Genomic DNA, 19,620 nt, shown 5'->3' on the forward strand with positions numbered 1-19,620 from the left:
CTCCCAACCAGCAGCTCCTCAGCGCTCAGCCGAGGCTTACAAAGCACTTCCCACCGGTGCCCTGCGCCGACAAAAGCCTGCAGCAACTTGCAGACAAGCGAAAGAGAAGCTTGGAAATGCAAACGAGAGCGAAGGTTTCCATTGTGAAAAGGTACCTCTTGGATTCCTCTCCCCAGGAGAATATCTTTTCCCTGTGTAACACCACGGGTGAACAACAGATGAGCTGCTTCAGCCTCCGAAGCCCTGGAAGCACCAAGAAGCCCCGTGCTGTCGCTGTGCCGCCTCAGCACAACACGGGCTGTTGCTCTCTGGTTTTTGATAGTGATTATTCCGATTGAAGGGGTTTGTTTCCTGTTCGGAGTCCTCAGTGACACCGCTTTATTCTTGTAGGTGTGTTACCTGCTTACTCAGAGACAAGGTGCCTGGATGCTTGGAAGCGTTGTTGCCCACTTTGATATGTTGTAAGGGACTGCTTGGGATCCAGAGAAAGCTCTTGCCTAGCTTGGAAAGCTGATGGAATCTGTGTTAGTTCACTCCCTGCTCCCAGCATAGGTGCTCTGGGCTCCACATACAGTCATATTTACACAGTGTGACCCAGACACGCACCAGGGAGGAGAGGGCAGAGCACAGATGAGCAGCTCAAGCAGATTCAGCACTGGGGCCCGCTTGAAACTTTCCAACTAGATGTAATAATCTCTCTGTGGCCAGAGGCTTTACTCTTAGTTTCTCACTCGTAGCCTCTATGTTGGTTCGTGTGTCTCGAAGTTTGGGTTTTGAGCTTCCTGGGCAGCAGCAGTGTTCGTTGTTCTGGTTCATTTCAGTAAGGTTCAGATTTGTCCCAGGAGCTGTTTGTGAGCTTTGGACAGGGACAAGTTTCGCTGAGGAAAACCAAATCCCACCACCTCGGGTTCATCAGCTATTGCATTTCTTCTCCTTTTAAGCTGAAAATTCTTGGTTTCAGAAAATTCAGGAAATGAATTGCCTCTCCTGTATCTTGGCTAACCAAGGAATGCTCCAGCGTGCACTTCTCAAGGGCAGTGGTCTCAAACAGGAGCCAAAAATGTGACATTCACACTGAGCAGATGAAGTCACTGGGGGACAGTCCTTGTCCTTCAGCACCCTTTCAGGTGAGGAGCTGCTCCAAAACACCCAAGTCAGACACATTTGATTTTCAATCTGAGTCGTTACCAGCAAAAGCAGCAATTTGGTGTTGATAAAACAGCTCTATTGCCATGAACCCACCCGGTCCAGCTTTGTTGTCCCGAGGGGGAAGGCTGGGATCCCTTTTTCCTGGCTGTAATAAACTCATTGTGTGTTTGCCAAAGTCCAGCATGTCTGTGTTGGTCTTTGGGGAGAGGCAGGATCCTGTTCCCGCGGGTGAGCAGGCCGCTGCTCCTTTTAACTACTCTGGATCATGGAGCTTGGGAGGATTCGTTTGTTCAGCTCCTCTCTGATGTTTGAAGAAGGAAACCTCCACCCTTCCCGTTCCACATCGGTTCAACAACGCTAACTAACAAGGAGAAGGCAGTGGGGGACATATGGGGAGCCCCCAGAGCCTTGGGGTGAGCAGAGGGTCTGGGTGAGGGCTGGTGGGCACACAATTCACATCATCCTCCTGTACCCACCTCCATCCCCAGCCTGTGCTGGGCAGAACCTGCTCCGTGGGGTCGGTGGGGACGGGTTCAGGCCCTGGCCTGCAGGCAGCAGCAGCAGCTCTGCAGCGCATGGCTGAGCTTGGAGGGACCTCTGGAGGTGTCTGCTGCAAGCCCCTGTGCTGAGACAGCAGGGCCTGGCTCCCCAGCACCCCAGAGATGGAGCACCAGTGGGGTACAGTGCAGGGGTCCCCAGAGCCCCCACTGCACGCATATGACAGCAACCAAAATCCCTGGAGAAAGGAGATGTAACAGCGACAGGAGCAAGCAGAGCCTCTCCCTGCACCAGGCAAGTCCCATGGTGAGTGGGGTGAAGCCCCAGTTTGCTCCCTGACCGCCTCATGGGGGGCACCTCTGTTTGTGGGATCTCATCCTACCCCTCACCAAAGGTCCCTGGGGAAGATGCTGGGGGTGATCCGCAGCCAACGGGGTGAGGAGGGCGCAGGGCAGCGCTATAAGACACACACAGTGGTCGTGAAAACACAAAGCTCGGCTCCAGGATGTTTGTGAGCACTTCACTGGGGCAGTTTTCTCCTAAACCGGGGTTCTGTCCTGCTTCCTGGGTTGGAAAGGACCTTAAAGCTCCTCCAGTTCCAACCCCCTGCCACGGGCAGGGACACCTTCCACTAGAGCAGGTTGCTCCAAGCCCCTGTGTCCAACCTGGCCTTGAACACTGCCAGGGATGGGGCAGCCACAGCTTCTCTGGGCACCCTGTGCCAGCGCCTCAGCACCCTCACAGGGAAGAGCTTCTGCCTCAGAGCTCATCTCAATCTCCCCTCTGGCAGGTTAAAGCCATTCCCCTTGGCCTGTCCCCACTGGCCTGCGGCAGAGGAGAGCGATGGTGGTGACAGGGGTTGGCCGTGGCTGCAGTGGCTGCCGTGGCTGCAGTGGCTGCGGTGCTGCCCGAGGGAGCCGGGGAGCATCACCTTGTGTGGCAGCACCCGGAGCCGGTGTCACTTTGCGGCTGTGCCAACGCCAACCCAAGGCCTGGCCAAGCGGGCACCTCTCCAGCGGGACAATTACCTGATTAGCTAATTACCTGCGCTTGGCAGGGCCCCAGAGCCCAGCGGCTGCCAGGGCGCTGCCTGCCCCGTGCAGCTGGGCAGGAGCTGGGTGGCAGGAAGGTGCCGGGAGCACCCAGAGACCTGCCCGAGGACCCTGCCTGCACCCTGCCCTGCCTGCACCCTGCCCTGCCTGTCCCGCCCGCCCCACCGGCAGCATCCCCACCGCCGCCCCGCCGTGCTCCCGCCCCACGGGGGTCCTGCCCCCGGTGTCCCGCCCCAGCCGTACCCCCGGACCCGCGCGCTGCCGCTCCCCGGGGTCCCGTCCCCGCACACCGGCTCCAGCCGTTCCCGAGCGGCCCCGCAACACACACACACACACACACACCACCCCCCCGCTTCCCGCCGCTTCCCGTTCCCCCCCTCCCGCCGCCTCCCGGTGCGGGCGGGCTCCCGCGCGGGTGCCCGCGGCTCGGGGCGGCGCGTGACCGGCTGCCGCCGCCGCCCGCTCCGCTGCAGAGCCCGGCCCGCACCGGCACCGGCACCGGCACCGGCACCGGCACCGGCAGGTCAGCGGGGGGGCTGCGGCCGGCACCCGCACCGGGGCCTCCCGGGCTGCGGCGGGCGGCGGGAGGGGACTGGACGCGCCGCGGCCCGCGCACCGGGTACCGAGCACCGAGCGGCGGGGCCGCTGCAGGCAGGGGAGGCCCGCGGGATGCGGCGGCTGCACGGGCCCCGCAATGGTGCCGGCCCCGCAGCACGGCCCCGCCGCTGCAACCGGGCGGTCCCGGCCCCGGCCCCGTTCCCGTTCCCGTGTGCGGCGGAGGCGGCGGGAGCGCGCGGGGCCGGGCATCCCCGCCGGGATGCAGCCGGGGAAGCGCCAAGGTGAACGGTGCGCGCCAGAGCGGGGCCGCTGGGACACCGGGAACGGGCACCGGGGATGGAGCATCAGGGATGGGGACACCGGGGAAGGAACACCGGGGATGCTGGGAGTACGGACCACTAAGCACCAAGGACCACCAGCACTGCGGGCACCGGGAAGAGGAAGCCTGGGAATGGGGCCACTGGCAGCAGGGACACCGGGGATGGGGACAGCTGGGAAGGGGGCCCAGGGACAGCCATGGGCAATGGGTGTCTGTGGGCACAGTGGCCCCATGGCCGGTGGCATGATCCCCCCAAGCTCACCAAGCCCCCATCCCCACAGGGCCGGCGGGCACTCACCATGGCTGCAGCACGGCTGGTCACCTGGGGGCTGCTCCTGGCTGCCGGGGTCCCCGCCGGTGCCCGGGGGCCGGTGCCACCGGGGCTGACCCCAGGCGGGACCCTGCAGCGGGGCAGGGACCCCTGGCACAGCCCAGCCTGGGGACAGCGGTGGCCGGGCCTGTCCCCAGCCTGGGAGGCCTCAGGGGAGCCAAGCAGTGCCGGTGCCCCCGGGGCCGAGCGCTGGCGGGGCAGCAGCCCCGTGCGCTGGTCCCCACCGCTGCGGGGGGGAGATGCCATCGGAACACCCCCGGAGATGGAAACCACCGCGGGAGGCGGCGGCGCAGCCTTGGATGTGGCAGAGGAGATGCCCATTGCCCGGCCAGGACAAGAGGCCAAAGGCTGGGACAGTCCCCAAGGGGGGACCTGGCCGCCCCATGGCTCTGCACTGGGGACACCAGGCCCTGAGGTGCCCGTGGACACGGGGCCGGGCTCCTCGGGGCCACCCTGGACAGGGCACAGCGCCACTGAGCCAGCCAGCACGCCCAGCCCCCGGCCAACCGTGTCCACCATCGCCCTGACCCCCACGCCGGCAGCAGGGACAGGGATGGGGACAGATGCCCACAGAGGGGGACAGCCAGTGGCGGAGGGACCCACAGCGGCCATGGGCACACTGGTCCCTCCAGGCACTGCTCCTGTCCCCCACATCATGGGCAGGGGTCCCCATACCAGCCCCGGGTCCGCACAGCCATTGGGCACACAGCGGGACTTGGGGGGTCCCCCCAGCCCTTCCCCGTCTCCACTCGGCTCTGCCCCACGGCTGCCCCCTGCAGTCCCATCGTTGGGGCTGGCTGAGCCCTGGACCCGGGCGCTCCCGTCCCACCAGCGCAGCACCCGCAGGGCCCCGCTCAGCCGTGGCACCGCCAGCCCCGGGGATGCAGCCCCTCGCATGGACCCTGACCCGATGGGGCAGCGGGGACCCCAGCCCAGCCTGGGGGCTGCGCTCAGCACTGACCCTGCACTGCTGCCCCCCAACTCCAGCACCACGATGGACTCCTCCGGCACCCCCGGCACAGGTAGGAGCGAGGGGACCCCGCGGTGGGGACCAAGCCCCCCGTGGGTACCAGCACCAGCTCTGCCCTCTCTCGCAGGGCTGCTGCCTGAGGAGGACATCGGGTCCCCACAGCGGGTCCGGGGTGCCGTGAGCATCCCAAATGTCACCGAGGCCACCCCACAGCCAACAGCGCATCCCACCGCAGGGACAGCCGGCACCAGGCACTCAGGTGATGCAGGGCTGCATCCAAGCCCATCCATTCTCCATATGTCATGGGAGCCCATCTGTGGGGCATCGGCGCTGGTGGGGGGGATGCAGCTATCTTGGGCCTCCCAGCCAGGGCACGGTGACACCTTCAATCAGGATTGCGCTGGGCAATGGCCCTAATCTAAGCCCTGCCTGCGGGGATTAGTACTAAGAGCCCAGCAGGAGGGGGCTTCCACTGGGGGGTCAGGGACATGACCAGGGACGTGCCACCCCCTGCACCGTGAGGTCGTGCTGGAGACCCCAGAGGTGCCAGTGGCCACAGCTATGGCTGGCGTGGGGCATCCCCCCTGTGGATGGGGAGCGCAGGCAGGGGCCAGGTACCATCAAACCCCCCACTAACCATCCCCCTTTGTCCTGCCCGCAGACCCCCAAGGGACGCAGCCCCCTGCCCATGGCACCGCATCCCCCTCAGTCACAGCATGGCGGGCAGCGGTGACACCACAACCAGCACCCCGGCACCCATCCACACCACAGCCACCACAGCCACCGCAGCCAAGCCACCCCTCTTCATCACCAGGGTCCAACGGGACAGGGCTGCGCTGGGCCGAGCTGCGGCATCACCTGGGCTTCACGTGGGAGACCCACATCTATGGGGCAGCCGCCATCTTCCTGCTGCTGGCGCTGGGCTGCGCGGTGGGGCTGGCCTGGGCGTGTGCGCTGCGCCCCCCCAACCTGCCCCACATTCTAGGGGCCCACGGGCTGCTGTTGTGCGCCTGCCTGCTGCGGGTCACCTTCCTGCTGCTGGACCCCTATGGGGCACGGAACCGCCTGCCCCCGCGGGCGCTGCTGCTGCTCAGCACCGTCCCCTTCCCACTGATGCTCGGCGCCTTCGCCCTCCTCCTGCAGCGGCTGCAGCGCCTGGCGCAGCTCCGCCTGCTGCCGGCGCGGCTCCGGGGGCTGCCGGCGCTGGGGGCCGCGGCCGCGCTGCAGAGCGCGGTGCTGGGGGCCGCGGACCTGCTGCCGCCGCGGCTGGGCCTGGCGGCTGGGCTGGGGCTGCAGGCGCTGGGCTGCGGCGCGGGGGCGCTGCTGCTGCTGGGGGGGCTCTGCGGGTGCTGGCGGGTGCTGCGGGCACCGCACGACGACGCGGGGCGCGGGGCGCGGGCGCTGCTGGCGGCGGCGGTTGCGGGGCTGCCCGTGTGCGGGCTGCAGCTCTACAGCGCCCTGTGGCTGCGCGGGGTCCTGGGCGCCCCGGCGCGCTTCTCCCGGCCGGGCTGGGTGGCGCAGCTCTGGCTGCGGGCGGGTGAGCTGGGCACGGCGCTGGCGCTGCTGGTGGCCGCCACCGAGCCCCTGCGCTGCCGCTGCCACCGCCGCAGCCCCGCCGCTCACTCCTGCTGGGGCAAGGCGCTGCGGTACTTCTGCGCCGGCCGCAAAGCCGAGGCGCCCGAGTACCCCAACAACTGCTACGACTGGGCCGGCGGCAGCACCGGCGGCAGCGGCGCCGAGCGGGCACCGGCCAACGACATCTCCAAGAGCCTCATCCGCAACCCCGCGGAGCAGCTGCCGCTGCGGGCGCTCAAGGACAGCAACGAGCCCTGGGCGGGCACCGCCGCGGGGCCGGGGCTCAGCCCCAAGTGCCCCAACCTGGTGGCCGCCCGCTCCTGCGCCGCCTTCGAGCAGGGCTCGTCGCCGTCGCTGGGCGAGCTGGTGTTCCGCCCGCCGTCCCCCATCGACCTGCGGCGCAGCATCGACCAGGCGCTGTGCCGCCGGCACCTCCTGCACGACGGGCTCTTCGGACGGCCCCGCCGCGGCTCCGGCACGTCGCTGCGCGGCTCCCCCACACCCGCCGGCGGCGGTACCCCCATCGCGGCGCGCATGGTGAGGTGCAGCTCACTAACGGAGCTGCCCGGCCCCCGGCACCCCCCCGGCACCGTCACCATCACCGTCACCGCCTCCACCAGCTCGCTGGACAGCAGCTCGCTGAAGATCAGCTGGAACCCCTGGCGCCATGGGCTGTCCTCCCCAGACAGCCTGCCCATGGATGAGGCACCCAGCCGGGCACCGCTGCTGGTGCCCATCGGGACACCGGGCTGCGAACGGGACGGCCCCCGCGGCTCCCCGGCCATGGCCAAGGCAATGGACAGCCGGAGCCTCTCCAGTGACACCATTGAGCTGTGAGGATGGGCAGAGACTGGGGGGCGCAGGGCCGGGCAGGAGGGGGCCGGCTCCTTTTGTGCCAAACCAGAGAAATAAAGAGCTGATGCTGGGAGGAGGCCCCCCCCCCCACCGCCCCGAGCAGCCGAGCTGGGTGTGCAGAGGTTTATTTCCTGAGATATGGACACACGGACAGATGGGCACACCCCGACGGACAAACCACGGACAAATGCAATGGCCACGCTCATGCACAGGGCAGGGTCCCCCCCCTGCCAGCACAGCACCCCGTGAGCAGCGAGGGGACCCCAGACCCCCGGCCCCACCAGCCTGGGAGGGGAGAGAGATGGGCTCTGCCCAGGGATGTGGGGATGAGGGGTTTGGGGGGGGCAGATCTCCCAGCCCCATGGCTCAGCCCCACCACTGCCCCACGGGGAGGGGACACACACACACACAGAGTCCCATGGGGCCAGCAGCATCATCACCCCGGCACCCAGCAGTGCCAGAGCACCCCCTGGCCTGCCCCATGCCATCCTACCTGCCACGGTGCCAGGGCCCCCCTCCAGCGCCATGGGGCTGGGGGCAGCATGCTGTGCCCCCGCTATCCCAGTGCCACACTGTCTGGCATCACCACACCGGCCAGAGCGGGCTGTGCAGGACCCCCAGGTACCCCCGGCTCATCCCGCAGCAAGGGGGGCAAGACCCTACTCTAATGTGGGGCTGGGGGACGCATGCAGGGCACAGCACCGCGCACAGGATGCAGCCTCAGCAGCCAGCCCCTGCTGGGGGGGTGCCCCCCACCCTAGGCCTGCACCCAACAGCCCCACAGCTATCTGCCCTTCATGAAGCCATCGAGGACGCGGTCGCTGCGGTCAGACAGCCAGTAGCCGGCCATGGCGGCCACGGCACCAATGAAGATGGCGGTGAAGACCATGTCGCCCTTGGCAGCCAGCGTGGCGAGGGCACAGATCATCACACCAAAGAACATCTGCTGCAGCACCACCACCTCGTCCTCCGTCACGTCGTCAAAGAACCCCTTCTCCGGCGCATCTGCAAGGACGGCGCTTGTAGGGGGGCACAAATGAACAGGGAGACCCCCCCCACCTTGCTGCCCCACACCGCGTCAGGCCTTACCGGGGGGGTTGTCCTCCACGCAGTGCCCATCCCGGCGCACGTGGCCGCGGGCGCAGACGCAGCGGTAGCTGCCCTCCGTGTTCTCGCACACCTCCTGCGCGCCCGTGCACACCGGCTCCTCGGTGCTGGCGCACTCGTCCACGTCTGGGGGGGAAGCAGGGATCAGGCAGGGATTGGGCAGGGATTGGGCAGGGATTGGGCAGGGATCGGGCAGTGGGGAAGGGGCAGAGCTGCCCCCAGCCCGCAGGACACACTCACCCAGGCACTTGGCTCCATCCCGCCAATAGCCCTTGTTGCATTTCTTGCAGCGAGCCGGCCCAGCGCCCATGCAGCCGATGCAAGCCGTGGAGCAGTCTGCATGGGGAAAAGAAATGGGGTGACCACCAGAGCCCCCACCCAGCAGCACCCCAGCCCATGGAGGATAACCCCATGCACGGGGGAGCCCCCTATACCCAAACCTGCCTGACCTCGGCACTCGTAGGAGCCCTCGGTGTTGACGCAGAACTGGTTGGCTCGGCAGTGCGCCATCTCCGTGCCACACTCATCGATGTCTGCAGGAGAAGAGGGGGTACGTCCCTGTGAGCCCCATGAGCCCCACAGCGCCGAGCCCACCCGCCCCAGCGCAGCCCTCACCGATGCAGCGGTGCTCGTGCAGCACCCAGCCCCTCTTGCAGCGAAGGCAGCTGGAGTCCTCCGGCCCCGTGCAGCGCCCGCACGCCCGGTAGCACTCTGGGACAGGGGACAGCGTGTGTGAGTGCCGGGGGGAACCCCGGCTCTGCAGCCCCCCCAAACCATCCCCTCACCTACCGGCACACACGAGGTGGCTCTTGTTCCGTGAAGCCTCGTAGTAGCCGTCACCACACTCGGCGCAGAAGGGGCCGCCATAGCCCGGGCTGCAGACGCAGAGGCCGGTGCCGCGGCGCGTGCCATCACCATCGCATCGCCCGTTGCCGCTGCAGGGCTGCCGGGGCCCACCGGCGCAGGCTGCACGGGGAGAGAGCAGCCGGGATGGGGGGCAGCATTCCGGAGGGGGGGGTCCCTCCATCCCGGGCAGTGCCGGCGCACGCCGCAGCTACTCACGCCGGCAGTCGGGGCCGTAGGTGCCGGGCGGGCAGCAGAGCGCCAGCGTGTCCATGCACAGCCATTGGAAGAAGTCGGGGTGCTGCTGCCGCCTGGGGAGGGGGGACACGGTGCTCAGCACCCTGCCACCCCCTTGCCCCCCCCTCCGTGTCCCCGTCCCCAGACTCACTCGTGGAACCACCACTGCTCCACGTGCTCCTCGCTCCGCTCCAGCAGCTGGTGGCAGGAGAAGTCCGAGGGGCCACAGACGCCCTCCAGCACCTCCAGCAGACGGGTCTCGCTGCGGGGACAAGGGGGTCAGCATGGGGATGTGTGTGTGTCCCCCCCTCAAAGGGAAGCTGGACCCCCCCAGACCCCTTTAACGGGGGGGGCACCCACCTGTGCTGGTACTTGGCCAACTTCTCCTCCTCCCAGGCCGTGTTGCCCCCACCGAAGCCCTCGCGCTCCGTCCTCTCCAGGCCCTGAGCACATGGGGGGACGGGGGGGGGCGCAGCACAGACGTGGGGACCCCCCGATAACCCCCAGCTCCATACAGTCCCCCCATACCAACCCCCTCCTCACTGCAACAAGTCACCCCGTGGCCCTTCCACTGTCTCCCCACCCCAGACCCCAGCCGCTGTGCCCCCCCGGGACCCCCCATTCCCTTGGGATGCTGTGGGGAGTGCCCCCCCCCCAATACGCCCCTCCGGAGCACTGTCACCTCATTGCCCTCCCCACCCTGTGCTCCCCGCTATGTCCTCGCTCACCCATCACCCCCGGACTGTGCCCCCCACGTCTATCACCCCCGTTCCCCCTATGCAGGGCCCGTATCACCCATTACCCCCCATCCCCATCCCCGCGGCCCCCCCCGCCCCGCACCCTGCTGAAGCTGTCAGCGAGGCCGCGGCAGGCCCGGCACGGCTCGGGCTCGGGGTCCGGGTCCGGGTGTGCGCGGGCGGCCGCCAGCAGGACCCCCCCGAGGAGCGCGGCCCCGAGCAGGGCCCCCCCCAGCGCGGCCGCCCCCCCCCCGCCGGGCCGGCACCGGCACCGGCAGCAGCGCGGCCGCCCGCGGCCCCATCCTGCGCCCCGCCCGCGCCGCCCGGCCCCGCCCACTGACTCAGCGACCGCCGCCCCCGCCAATGGCAGCGCGCCCGCAGCCCGCGACCCGCCGCTCACAGCCAATCCGCGCCGCCCGCCCGGCCCCGCCTCCCCGCAGCCTTAAAGGGGCCGCGGACAAGGGCACCGGCGGGGTCGGGGGGAGTGTGGATGGAACGGGAGCGGCTCCTCGGGGCGCACCGGCCCCGCTCCTGGGTGAGATCCTCAGTCCCGACCCGCCTGGGCCGGTCCCCGTCACCCCCCAGTCAAACCAGTCCAGGTCACCTTCTCCCATCCAGCCAAACTGGTCCAGCGCCCCCAGGTTTGCCCAGTTCTCCATCAACCCCCATGAGCTGGTCCAGTTCCCCCTCATCCCTACCAAACTGGCCCAGTTCCCCATGATCCCCCATGAGCTGGTCCAGATCCCTTTCATTACCCAAATTTGCCCAGTTCCCCATCAATCTCTCTGAACTGGTCCAGTTCCCCCTCATCCCCCCACAGATTTGCCCAGCTCCCTCTCATCCCTTTCTGAACTGCCCCAGTTCCCCTCCCCACAACTGGTCCAGCTCCCCCTCATCCTTCCTGAACTGCACCAATTCCCCATCCGTTCTCCAATCAACCCAGCCCAGACCCCTGGTTCCCACCCCCAGTCCCCCCCCCAGTCCATCCCACTCCCCATCTCCCCCCACACCACCAGGGCTGGGCTCCCGTTTGGCAAATCCACCATCACCGCTTTATTCCCCCACCGCCCGCCGCAGCCCCTCGGCCACCGCTGCCACGTACGGCTCCAGCCACTGGCCCCGCCGCGGTGCTGCCAGCGCCCGCAGGAACCCCCCGGTGTCGCTGGGCAGAGCGAAGGCAGGGGCTGCCCGCAGCACCGGCGGCACCACCGGCACCACGGCCTCGAGCCGGGCCACCACATAGCGCCCATTGCCCGCCGCCAGCGCCGGCACGGCGCAGGATAGCGCCGCGGCGAAGGCCTCGCAGGGTGCCGCGGTGGGGACGTCACCGGGGCTGGGGTCAGCATCCCACTGGTGAGCAGCAGCCACGGCCGCCGGCGAGAGGAGGATGATGATGGTGTCACCGCCGCGCAGCGCCCGGTGGTGCTGTGCGTGCAGCCATGGCAGAGGTCCCCACGCCGCCACCCCGCTGCCGCCTCCCGGCGCCGCCGCCACGGCCAGCCCCAGCGGGCGCAGGGCTGCCATGAGGGCGCAGGCCACCCGCTCTGCCACCGGCTCCACCGCGTGCACCAGCAGCGCCCGCCGGCCGCGCAGTGGGGCTGGGGGGCATCGTCAGTGTCTGAATCCATCCCCGGGTACCCTGGACCCCCACTATGGGGATGCCCAGGGGGCCACCACCCATCTCCTTACCCACCCTATGGGGCACCCATGGTGGGAAGCAAGCAGGGACCAGCCCGGATGGGGACCCCGCCATCACCCCAGGCTCGCCCCACACTTACCCTCAGAGCTATAATCAGCCCTCAGGGACTTCAGCCAGCCTGTGGGGAGGAATCGCAGTGAGGTGAGGCCCTGGGGGGGGTCCTCAGGCTGGGCACAGCCCCACCTCGGGCACCACTCACCTTTAATGCCCTCCTTCTTCAGCAGGAGCAGGAGCAGGAGGCAGGCGGCCCCCAGCAGCACCCCCATCCACGCCAGCACCCAGCGGGCGCGCAGGTCTGTGGGGCAGGGACAGTGTCAATGGAGGACCCCCAGCACCCACTGAGGGTCCCCAGCACCCACCAGCCCCACAGTTCCCTGGCACAACTCACATTTGTGCAGGGGACAGGCCCAGAGCGTGAGCCCGGTGCCGTTCTCATGGTGCCAGATCTGTGGGCACAGGGACATGTCACACGCTGGGGGCACATCACACGTTGGGGACACGTCCCCGCTGCTGCCCGCACTGACCTGCCTGCACTGCCCCATCACCACATCCCGCCGCAGCTCCTGCTCCAGCAGCCCCGGGTGTCCCAATCCCTGCAACAGCAGCACGGAGTGAGCCGGCTGTGCCACGGTGCCACCGGGCCACGGGGTCCCTGCGCTCACCGTGCTGGTGAAGCTGGCGAGGGGGGTGCACGCGCCCCGCTCCAGCACACACAGTGAGGTGTTCCCATGGCGCTCCAGCAGCAGGATGTCATCGGGGCGGCCGGGCAGCGCTCCTGTGGATGCACCAGGGGCTGGGGGGGAGGTCCAGGGAGGGCTCCTGCCCCACAGCCGGACCCCCGGGGCTGCCCCTGCCCTCCCACCCCAGCTCTACTCACGGTCCCGCAGGCACTGGCTCAGCTGGACCTGCCCGCGGCTCCACACCTACCCCAGAGAGTGGGTTAGCAGTGCCTGGGGGTGCCCATGGGGCAGCCATAGGGCAGGTGTGGGGCAGAGGGGTGTCCTACCTGCACGCAGAGGTTGGGGTGCGGCCGCAGCCCCCCAAGCTCCTGGGATCCCTGCGGGTGGAAGGGATGCTCCATCAGTGCCACCGCAGCCTTCCCATGCCCCCGGTGCCCCACGGAGCCCCACTCACCCGCCCCATAGCGGGGTGCCGCAGGCTGGGCAGTGCTTGGCAGGGCCCGGTGGGTGCCGGTTGCCAGCAGGGAATGAGCTCAGCCGGGAGGTCACAGGGGGACGAGAGGGAGCAGGTCAGAGCCTGCGCCCCGGCGTGCAGCACCAGCCGGCTGCGTGCCCACAGCCGCTGCCAGGCCTCGGCGTCTGTGGTGGCACCGGACACACGTGTCACCCCATGGTGTCCCCATGGGTCACCCTGTGCCCCAGCCCAGCCCCATAGCACAGGTACCATGAGAGAAGGGGCACAGGGTGGCCCGAAGCGGGTCCTGAGTCTCCAGCCAGACCTGGGAGGGGAGGAAAAGAGAGAGGAAAAAGGATTTAGGGTGCCCATGCTGCCCATGACCCCTTGGGATGCTGGATGGGGACACAGAGTGACCCCTGCTTTGGTGGCAGCTTTGCTACCCCATGGCACCCATCCACACACTGACCTGCAGGCAGAGGCAGGGCAGCACCTCCTCGGCTGGCAGCCTGTAGCTCATGTTGCTGCTCTGCTACCGGCAACCAGATGTGGGTCACCCCATGGCAAATCACCCCCCGGCAGTGCCACCCAGGCCAGGGTGACACCAGCACCCTGCCTGTAACACAGACATGGCTTCCCGGGGATGGGGCAGGGGGGCAGCAGCCAGAGCTGGTCAGGGTGGGGGGGGTCAGGGAAGGGGGTCACACTCACCACGGTCACCACGCGCCCCGGCCCGCTGGTGCCGTGGCTTTGGTTGTGGTAGAGCCGGAGGGTGTAGCTGTGCCCTGGCATCGCCCCCTGCACCCCGATGACCACCTCCTTCGGTCCCGGGGAGACCTGCAGCCTGGGCACTGCGCCGGAGGAGGCTCAGGGCACAGTGGGGATCACCCTCTCCCCCAGCATCCACAACCCAGCCCTCCATAGGTGACATGCACCGAGGTGTGGGGGTCACCAGCACCTACCTTGGCACTGGGGGACAGCACTCTGTGCCGCAGGCCACGAGCAGTCTGCGGGGACAGGGTGTCAGTGAGCACGGGGGGGACGGTGCCGCTGCACTGGGGTGCGTGGGGGGGCTCACCTGGTACCCGCTGCCACTGGCTCAGCCTCCGGTGGCCGTGTGAGCTGGTGTACGCCGTGACGTGGAGCTCGGAGCCCAGTGGTGCCTCGAAGCACCGGAACGTCACCCAGCCCTGGGCAGGAAAACCACCACTGCACTGCGGCAATGCGCCTCCCTGGGGCACAGGGAACAGGACCACCAGCCACAGGCGTTCACCAGTGCCAGCACCCACAGTGCCCAGTAACTGCTGGGGACACCCATCACTAGTGCCCCCCATCTCCGTACCAGCGTCTGGTCGGGCAGCGCGGTGCCCATGGGCGCCCAGACCTCCAGAGCCACGCAGCGGGACGAGGCGTACGTGTGCGCGGCGAGCAGCAGGACCCCGCTGGCGTTGTGCTGGGGCGAGGAGTCCCCATGCTCTGGTGACCCCCGTCCCGCATCACCGCCGTGCCCTGCCGCAGGGACGCGCAGCATCGCGGTGCCACGGGGCACGGCCAGGCGCAGCCGTGCCTCCAGGCAGGGAGAGCAGGCCATGGGTCCGGTGCAGCGCAGCGCCGGCTCCAGCCGCAGCCGAGACAGGGTCAGCCCGTGGCCGGGTCCCTGCGGCTCCATCCCGCACAGCACGTCGGGGTCTGGGGAGGGTGGGGGAGATGGAGGGTGGCCATAGGGCCATGGGTGCAGGGCTATGGGTGTATGTCCCACACCCCGCGTGTGCCCAGGGCTATGGCAGTGTCACTTACCCAGGAGGCGGCAGGCGAGGCCCTGGTGGGAGGCGATGGTGAAGCCGGTGCCGCGGTGCCCGGCAGCCCGTGTGCCGGTGGCACCGACCCACCTGTGTGCAGGCCAAGGTGTCGCGGTGGGCGCCGCGCCCGCCCGTCACCACCAGCAGCAGCACCAGCAGCACCAGCGCACCCATGGCGGGGCCGGGGCCGTGGGGTGCCCCGGCCCCCCACCGTCCTCTCCCCACGCGCAGCGCGGCCCCGCTCCCGGCTCCACGGGCCCCGCTGCCGCCACCGGCTCCCGCTTCCTGCTGCGATCCCGGACACCCGGGTCCTCGCTGGTGCCGCCCCGGGGTGGGGCCTCCCTGATCCCCATGGACGGGATCCAGCTCACGGTGCTTTCGGAATCCAGACCAGCCCGGGAGCCGCACATGGAGCAGTGACTATGCCATGTCCTGCCCTATACCCCCTCTTTCCCCCCACCATGCTGCAGGGGGGCACCGGGTACCACAGCACACTGTATGGATGGACAACAGGACAGGGTGAAACGGTGCCTTTATTGCTTCCACCCCAGACACGGTCCTGCTGGCAGCGGGAGCACGGAGCAGGGCCAGGCTGTGCCCGGCAGTTGCCCCCCATGCCCCAGGCAGGGCAGGAGCCCCCCCTGCCACCGCTCTGCCTCTTCCATCGCTGCTCCAGCCCCTCGCCCGGCTGTGGCATCCCAAGGGGCTTCTCCAGGTCCTGGTTTTCCTCTGGAGCAAATCCCTGTGTGGAAATAAAGCTGCCCCTGCCCGGGGCAGCACCTCCGCTCCCAGCTCCATGGGCTGGACACTCGCCCTGGTCCCCACAGCACATCCCATGGCCGGGACCAGCTCTCCTTGTGCCCTTACGGGCACAGCCGAGCCCTGCACCTCCGTAACGGGGGGGCTGCCCCCCGCAATGCCCAGCTCAGTCTCAGCGCAATCACTCATGTGCCGCTGGCCGCTCCGATGTGCCGCGGGGGGGGGCTGCCCTCCCTGGCCCCCACATCCAGCAGCCGGTGCAGGAGCCCCCCGACCCTGCCCCGGCAGCAGCGGCGGGGGGCCGGGGGGCTGCCCCGCAGGGCGCCCATGAGCCCGGGCAGCTGCCGGGGCAGGCGGTAGGTGGGCAGGGGCCGGAGCGGTCGGGGGACATCGCGGGGGCTGCAGAGCCGGCTGAAGTAAGCCAGGACCCAGCCCCGGCCGCGCCCCGCCGCGCCCAGCTCCCCGTGCAGGCAGGCCATGGCCGCCCCGAAGATGTCGTGAGCATCCTCGGGGGGGGGTCCCGCCCGCCGCCCCGCCGCGCCACCGGCGGAAGAGCCGAGCGCTGCCGCGGCTCCAGAGGAGCAGCACGGTGCCGCGCTGCCGGCTCACGGTGCCGCGCTGCGCGTACAGCCAGGGCAGAGTCCCCGCCTGCCCCAAGCCGCCCGCTTCCCACAGGTCCAGGCGCACGTCGCAGCCCAGCCCGGCGCGGAGCCGCTCGGCCAGGGCGCACACCAGCCCCAAGTGCTCCTCCGAGTCCGGAGAGTACAGCAGCAGCACGGGGCGACCGCCCGCGGGACCTGCGGGTGGAGGGGACAGCGGTGACAGCCCTGCCCCGCGCCCCCCCGCAGCCCCCGGGGACACCCTGGCATCGCCCAAGGGCATCCAACCATCCAGCACACTGTGCAGCCCAGGGAGAGCGCACCCCGTGGCACTCCATCCCTATGGGTAGCATGGGCACTGTCTCCCCATCCCGCACCCCCCCCACAGTGCCCCTCACCATCATCTGGCCTCCAGGCGCCGCGGCAGTTGAGGAGCAGCACGGTCACCACCAGCCCCAGCACCAGCGCCAGCCCCAGCAGCCCAAAGTGCCTGCGGGAGACTGAGAGAGGGGCAGTGAGGGGATGGGGGGGGTCTGTGCACCCCCACTGCCCCCTATGGCCCCCCCAGGACCCCCACTCACCATCGGGACAGAGCAGCTGCTTCCGAGCAAAGCGCACGTCTGAGCGCCAGACCTGGGGAAGAGGCTGTGTGAGGAGGGGCCGGGTTGGGGTTGGGGTCCCCCCCATGGTGGGGGTGCTGGTATGGGGGTCACCTCACCAGCACACAGCTGCCCAGGACCTGCATCGGCAGCAGCAGCGCCAGCTCCCCCGGGGCTGAGCCCTCCGGCTGTGAAGCACAAGGGAAGAGTCAGTGTGGGTCAGTCAGTCCCCACCATGTGCCCCCCCAGCCCCACGCCACTCACCTGTGTGACGGTGTAGAGGGGGGGCTCGGGCTCGCACTGCCCGCCCCGGCGCTGGCAGAGGGATGCGCTGAAGGCCGCGGGGATGCTGGAGATGAGGCGCAGGCGCAGCTGCAGCCCTCGGGTGCTCACTGAGACGTTCCAGGCGGTCTCTGTGGCCACCAGGGAGAGAATTGGGGGGCTTGTGGGATGCCCGAGGGGATGAGGGGTGCGAGGGACACCAGAGCAGGGGTGCCCCCCATCCATGGGGCTCACCTGACCGGTGGGGACACTCCACGTGGCTGCTGTTCCCATAGGAGAACTGGAGAGAACAGGGATCAGTAAAGGGCTGGGGGAGCCCCATCACCCACCGCTGCCCCCCAGCACTGGTACCCACCCACCCATGGGGGCTTACCCGAAAGCAGAGCTGGGGGTGCACATCCACCTTGTCCAGTGTGTACGCCTGGAATGGGCAGAGAAAGTGTCACCATCCCCTATGGGCACCCCAGCATCCATCCACCATCCTTGGGGGACCCTGGGGGTCTGGTGGGTGCCCCAGCGAGGGGCACAGCACCCCCAAACCAGGACCCTTCACCTGGTCCTCCTCGCTGGCTGTGGAGTTGGGGATGTCGTGGCACGGCGCAGCCTCAGCCGCCACCTCCCTCCAGCACAGGGTGGCCCAGGGGCGCAGGGGGCAGCTGGCGCTCAGCACCATCGCCATCTGGTCCTTGCTGCTGGCGCTGTAGTCGTGGAAGCGCACCGAGGACCACAGCTCGGGGCCATCTGCGAGGCACCGGGTCAGTGGGGCTGGGAGGGACACGGGACACCCCGGGGACCGGGGTCCCTCCTCCCCATGGGCACTCACAGGCAGCCGGCTGGTCGCGGAAGGGGCAGCGCTTGCTGCGCGCGCTGTCGTGGTGTGGGTAGGAGGCCTGGGGGAGCAGAGCGTGGGGATCAGGGCAGGATGAGCCCCCGCTGCACGGGCCTAGAGGCCACGGGGATGGGCGACGCACCTCGATGCATAAGCAGGGCACCAGGAACTCGTATGGCAGCGAGACGCGGTGGCCCCCTGGCACCAGCACCTATGGCACGGATGCAGTGTCAGCGGAGGGGAGCGCAGCCCCCAGCCCGGTGTGGTGGCGGAACGGAGCCGTTACCTGCCGGTGGAAGGGCCGGGGCAGCTCCTCGCACTCCAGGGCGAGCTGATGGCACAGCCGCACCACGAAGGCTGGGCCCTCGGGCACCCACACCTCGATGGCCCGCGCCTCCGGCACCCACGTATGGGTGAAGACGGGTCCTGCAGAGCAGGCGGGGGTCAGCCGGTGCCGGTGTGCGTCTCCCCATCTCTCGGGACACCCCCGGGTCCCCCCCAGCCTCACCGGGTGGCTCGGCAGCAACCAGATGGCTGCGGCTGAGGGTCCAGCCTTGGTCGGGGATGGTGTGGAGGGAGACGAGGACCTGCCGGCCGCTCTCCACCGGGAAGCAGTCGAACTGTACCTGCCACTGCGGGGACCGGGGGGGACGGTCAGCGGGACACCGACGGCTCCGGCCCATCCAGCCCACCCCGCACTCACCGGTGAGCTGCCCGGTGCCCGGTGCCGCCGCCACACCTGCAGCCAGCTTGCCCGGTTGGAGCCAAGCTCCAGGAAGTTGAGTTGGAGCCCGCGGACACCACCGAGCTCTGCGGGAAAGCAGCGTGGGGAGCGGGGACGGGGGGGAGGCGAGCCCCCAGCTCCCCTTCACCCCCATCCCGCCCAGCGGCCGCGGGGTGCGCGATGCCCCTGCCCGTACCTGCGGCGGGGAGGGCCAGGCGCACCCGCAGGCAGGGCTGGCAGCGCTGCGCGGGCAGGCACAGGCGGGCCCTGCCCAGCGCCAGGGCGGGCGCGTTCAGCGGGGGCCCGGACCGGGATGGGCGGCGGCACCGGGGACGGCTCAACGTGCTGTCGGCTGCGGGGAGGGGAGAGCAGAGAGGAGCGGCCGTGCGGCGGGGGTCCGCCGGGACCGGGAACCGCCGGGAGCGGGGAGACCCGGGAAGGGGGAACCGCAGGCAGCGGGGAGCCTCCCTCCCTCCAAGACCCGGTAGCCGCGGGCAGGGGGAACCCCTACATCCCGCCGCCCCGAGAGCTCCACCGCACGCTGCGGGACCGCGGAGCCCAGGGCAGGGTGAATCCCGCGCTCGCAGCCCGGTCCCGCTTTCAATCTCGGTCCCGACCCCGCCGCTACTCACCGATGGCCCGGCACTCCTGCAAGCAAAGACACCGGGGTGAGCGCGGCGCCGCCCGGCCCCTGCCTCCCTCCCCGCCATCTCCCCGTTCCCCCTTCGCTCACGAAGTTGGCGGAGACCCGGAGGCGGGTGACGGCGGCGCCGGTCCCGGTGAGCAGCAGCGGCAGCAGCAGCAGCAGCGCGGCAGCAGCGAGCAGCACCGAGCGCCCCATGGCCGATCCGATCCGCTCCGCCGCCGCTCCCCGCCCCGCCCCGGGCCGGCCCCGCCGCATTCCTCCGCCGGCACGTGTGGCCCCGCCGCTCCGCCCGCCCCGTTGCCGGGCGGCACAGACACGC

At 69.4% G+C, this 19,620-nt stretch overlaps 4 protein-coding genes across 5 annotated transcripts; 1 reads left to right on the forward strand and 3 right to left on the reverse strand.

Moving 5' to 3' along the window:
• The first annotated feature begins 3,863 nt into the window (after positions 1 to 3,863).
• PRRT3 (proline rich transmembrane protein 3) lies at positions 3,864 to 7,406 on the forward strand. The gene is made up of 3 exons (XM_030502386.2): positions 3,864 to 4,929; positions 5,005 to 5,136; positions 5,539 to 7,406. The coding sequence occupies exons 1-3, from the start codon at positions 3,876 to 3,878 to the stop codon at positions 7,287 to 7,289; spliced, it is 2,937 nt and encodes a 978-aa protein (XP_030358246.1). The 5' UTR covers positions 3,864 to 3,875; the 3' UTR covers positions 7,290 to 7,406.
• A 10-nt stretch (positions 7,407 to 7,416) lies between these two features.
• On the reverse strand, positions 7,417 to 10,533 carry CRELD1 (cysteine rich with EGF like domains 1). Its single transcript, XM_030502414.1, is given in 11 exon segments — positions 7,417 to 8,312; positions 8,397 to 8,540; positions 8,655 to 8,750; positions 8,864 to 8,947; positions 9,030 to 9,125; positions 9,204 to 9,380; positions 9,477 to 9,568; positions 9,646 to 9,756; positions 9,855 to 9,937; positions 10,335 to 10,490; positions 10,492 to 10,533. Coding segments are annotated over 11 exon segments (1,302 nt in total). The 3' UTR covers positions 7,417 to 8,091.
• Positions 10,534 to 11,260: 727 nt separating this feature from the next.
• On the reverse strand, positions 11,261 to 15,157 carry IL17RC (interleukin 17 receptor C). Of its 2 annotated transcripts, none has more exons than XM_030502394.1 (17): positions 14,954 to 15,157; positions 14,862 to 14,883; positions 14,407 to 14,753; positions 14,143 to 14,254; positions 14,027 to 14,071; positions 13,776 to 13,915; positions 13,534 to 13,593; positions 13,335 to 13,389; positions 13,065 to 13,249; positions 12,937 to 12,987; positions 12,808 to 12,853; positions 12,593 to 12,705; positions 12,455 to 12,523; positions 12,319 to 12,376; positions 12,130 to 12,225; positions 12,010 to 12,048; positions 11,261 to 11,829 (listed from the first exon to the last, which is right to left on the reverse strand). In XM_030502394.1, the coding sequence occupies exons 1-17, from the start codon at positions 15,035 to 15,037 to the stop codon at positions 11,285 to 11,287; spliced, it is 2,067 nt and encodes a 688-aa protein (XP_030358254.1). In that variant the 5' UTR covers positions 15,038 to 15,157; the 3' UTR covers positions 11,261 to 11,284. The 2 variants fall into 2 exon arrangements, with proteins under 2 accessions (XP_030358254.1, XP_030358253.1); XM_030502393.1 differs by having other exon boundaries at positions 13,534 to 13,596.
• Positions 15,158 to 15,384: 227 nt separating this feature from the next.
• Positions 15,385 to 19,556, reverse strand: IL17RE (interleukin 17 receptor E). The gene is given in 17 exon segments (XM_030502392.1): positions 15,385 to 16,137; positions 16,139 to 16,419; positions 16,620 to 16,721; positions 16,803 to 16,854; positions 16,940 to 17,008; positions 17,085 to 17,233; positions 17,337 to 17,382; positions 17,476 to 17,523; positions 17,656 to 17,843; positions 17,926 to 17,992; positions 18,074 to 18,142; positions 18,218 to 18,357; positions 18,440 to 18,563; positions 18,635 to 18,741; positions 18,852 to 19,007; positions 19,288 to 19,303; positions 19,389 to 19,556. Coding segments are annotated over 17 exon segments (2,112 nt in total). The 3' UTR covers positions 15,385 to 15,807.
• Between the last annotated feature and the right edge of the window lie 64 nt (positions 19,557 to 19,620).

This window comes from Strigops habroptila, chromosome 11, assembly GCF_004027225.2.
Source record: "Strigops habroptila isolate Jane chromosome 11, bStrHab1.2.pri, whole genome shotgun sequence".
Taxonomy (NCBI): Eukaryota; Metazoa; Chordata; class Aves; order Psittaciformes; family Psittacidae; genus Strigops; species Strigops habroptila.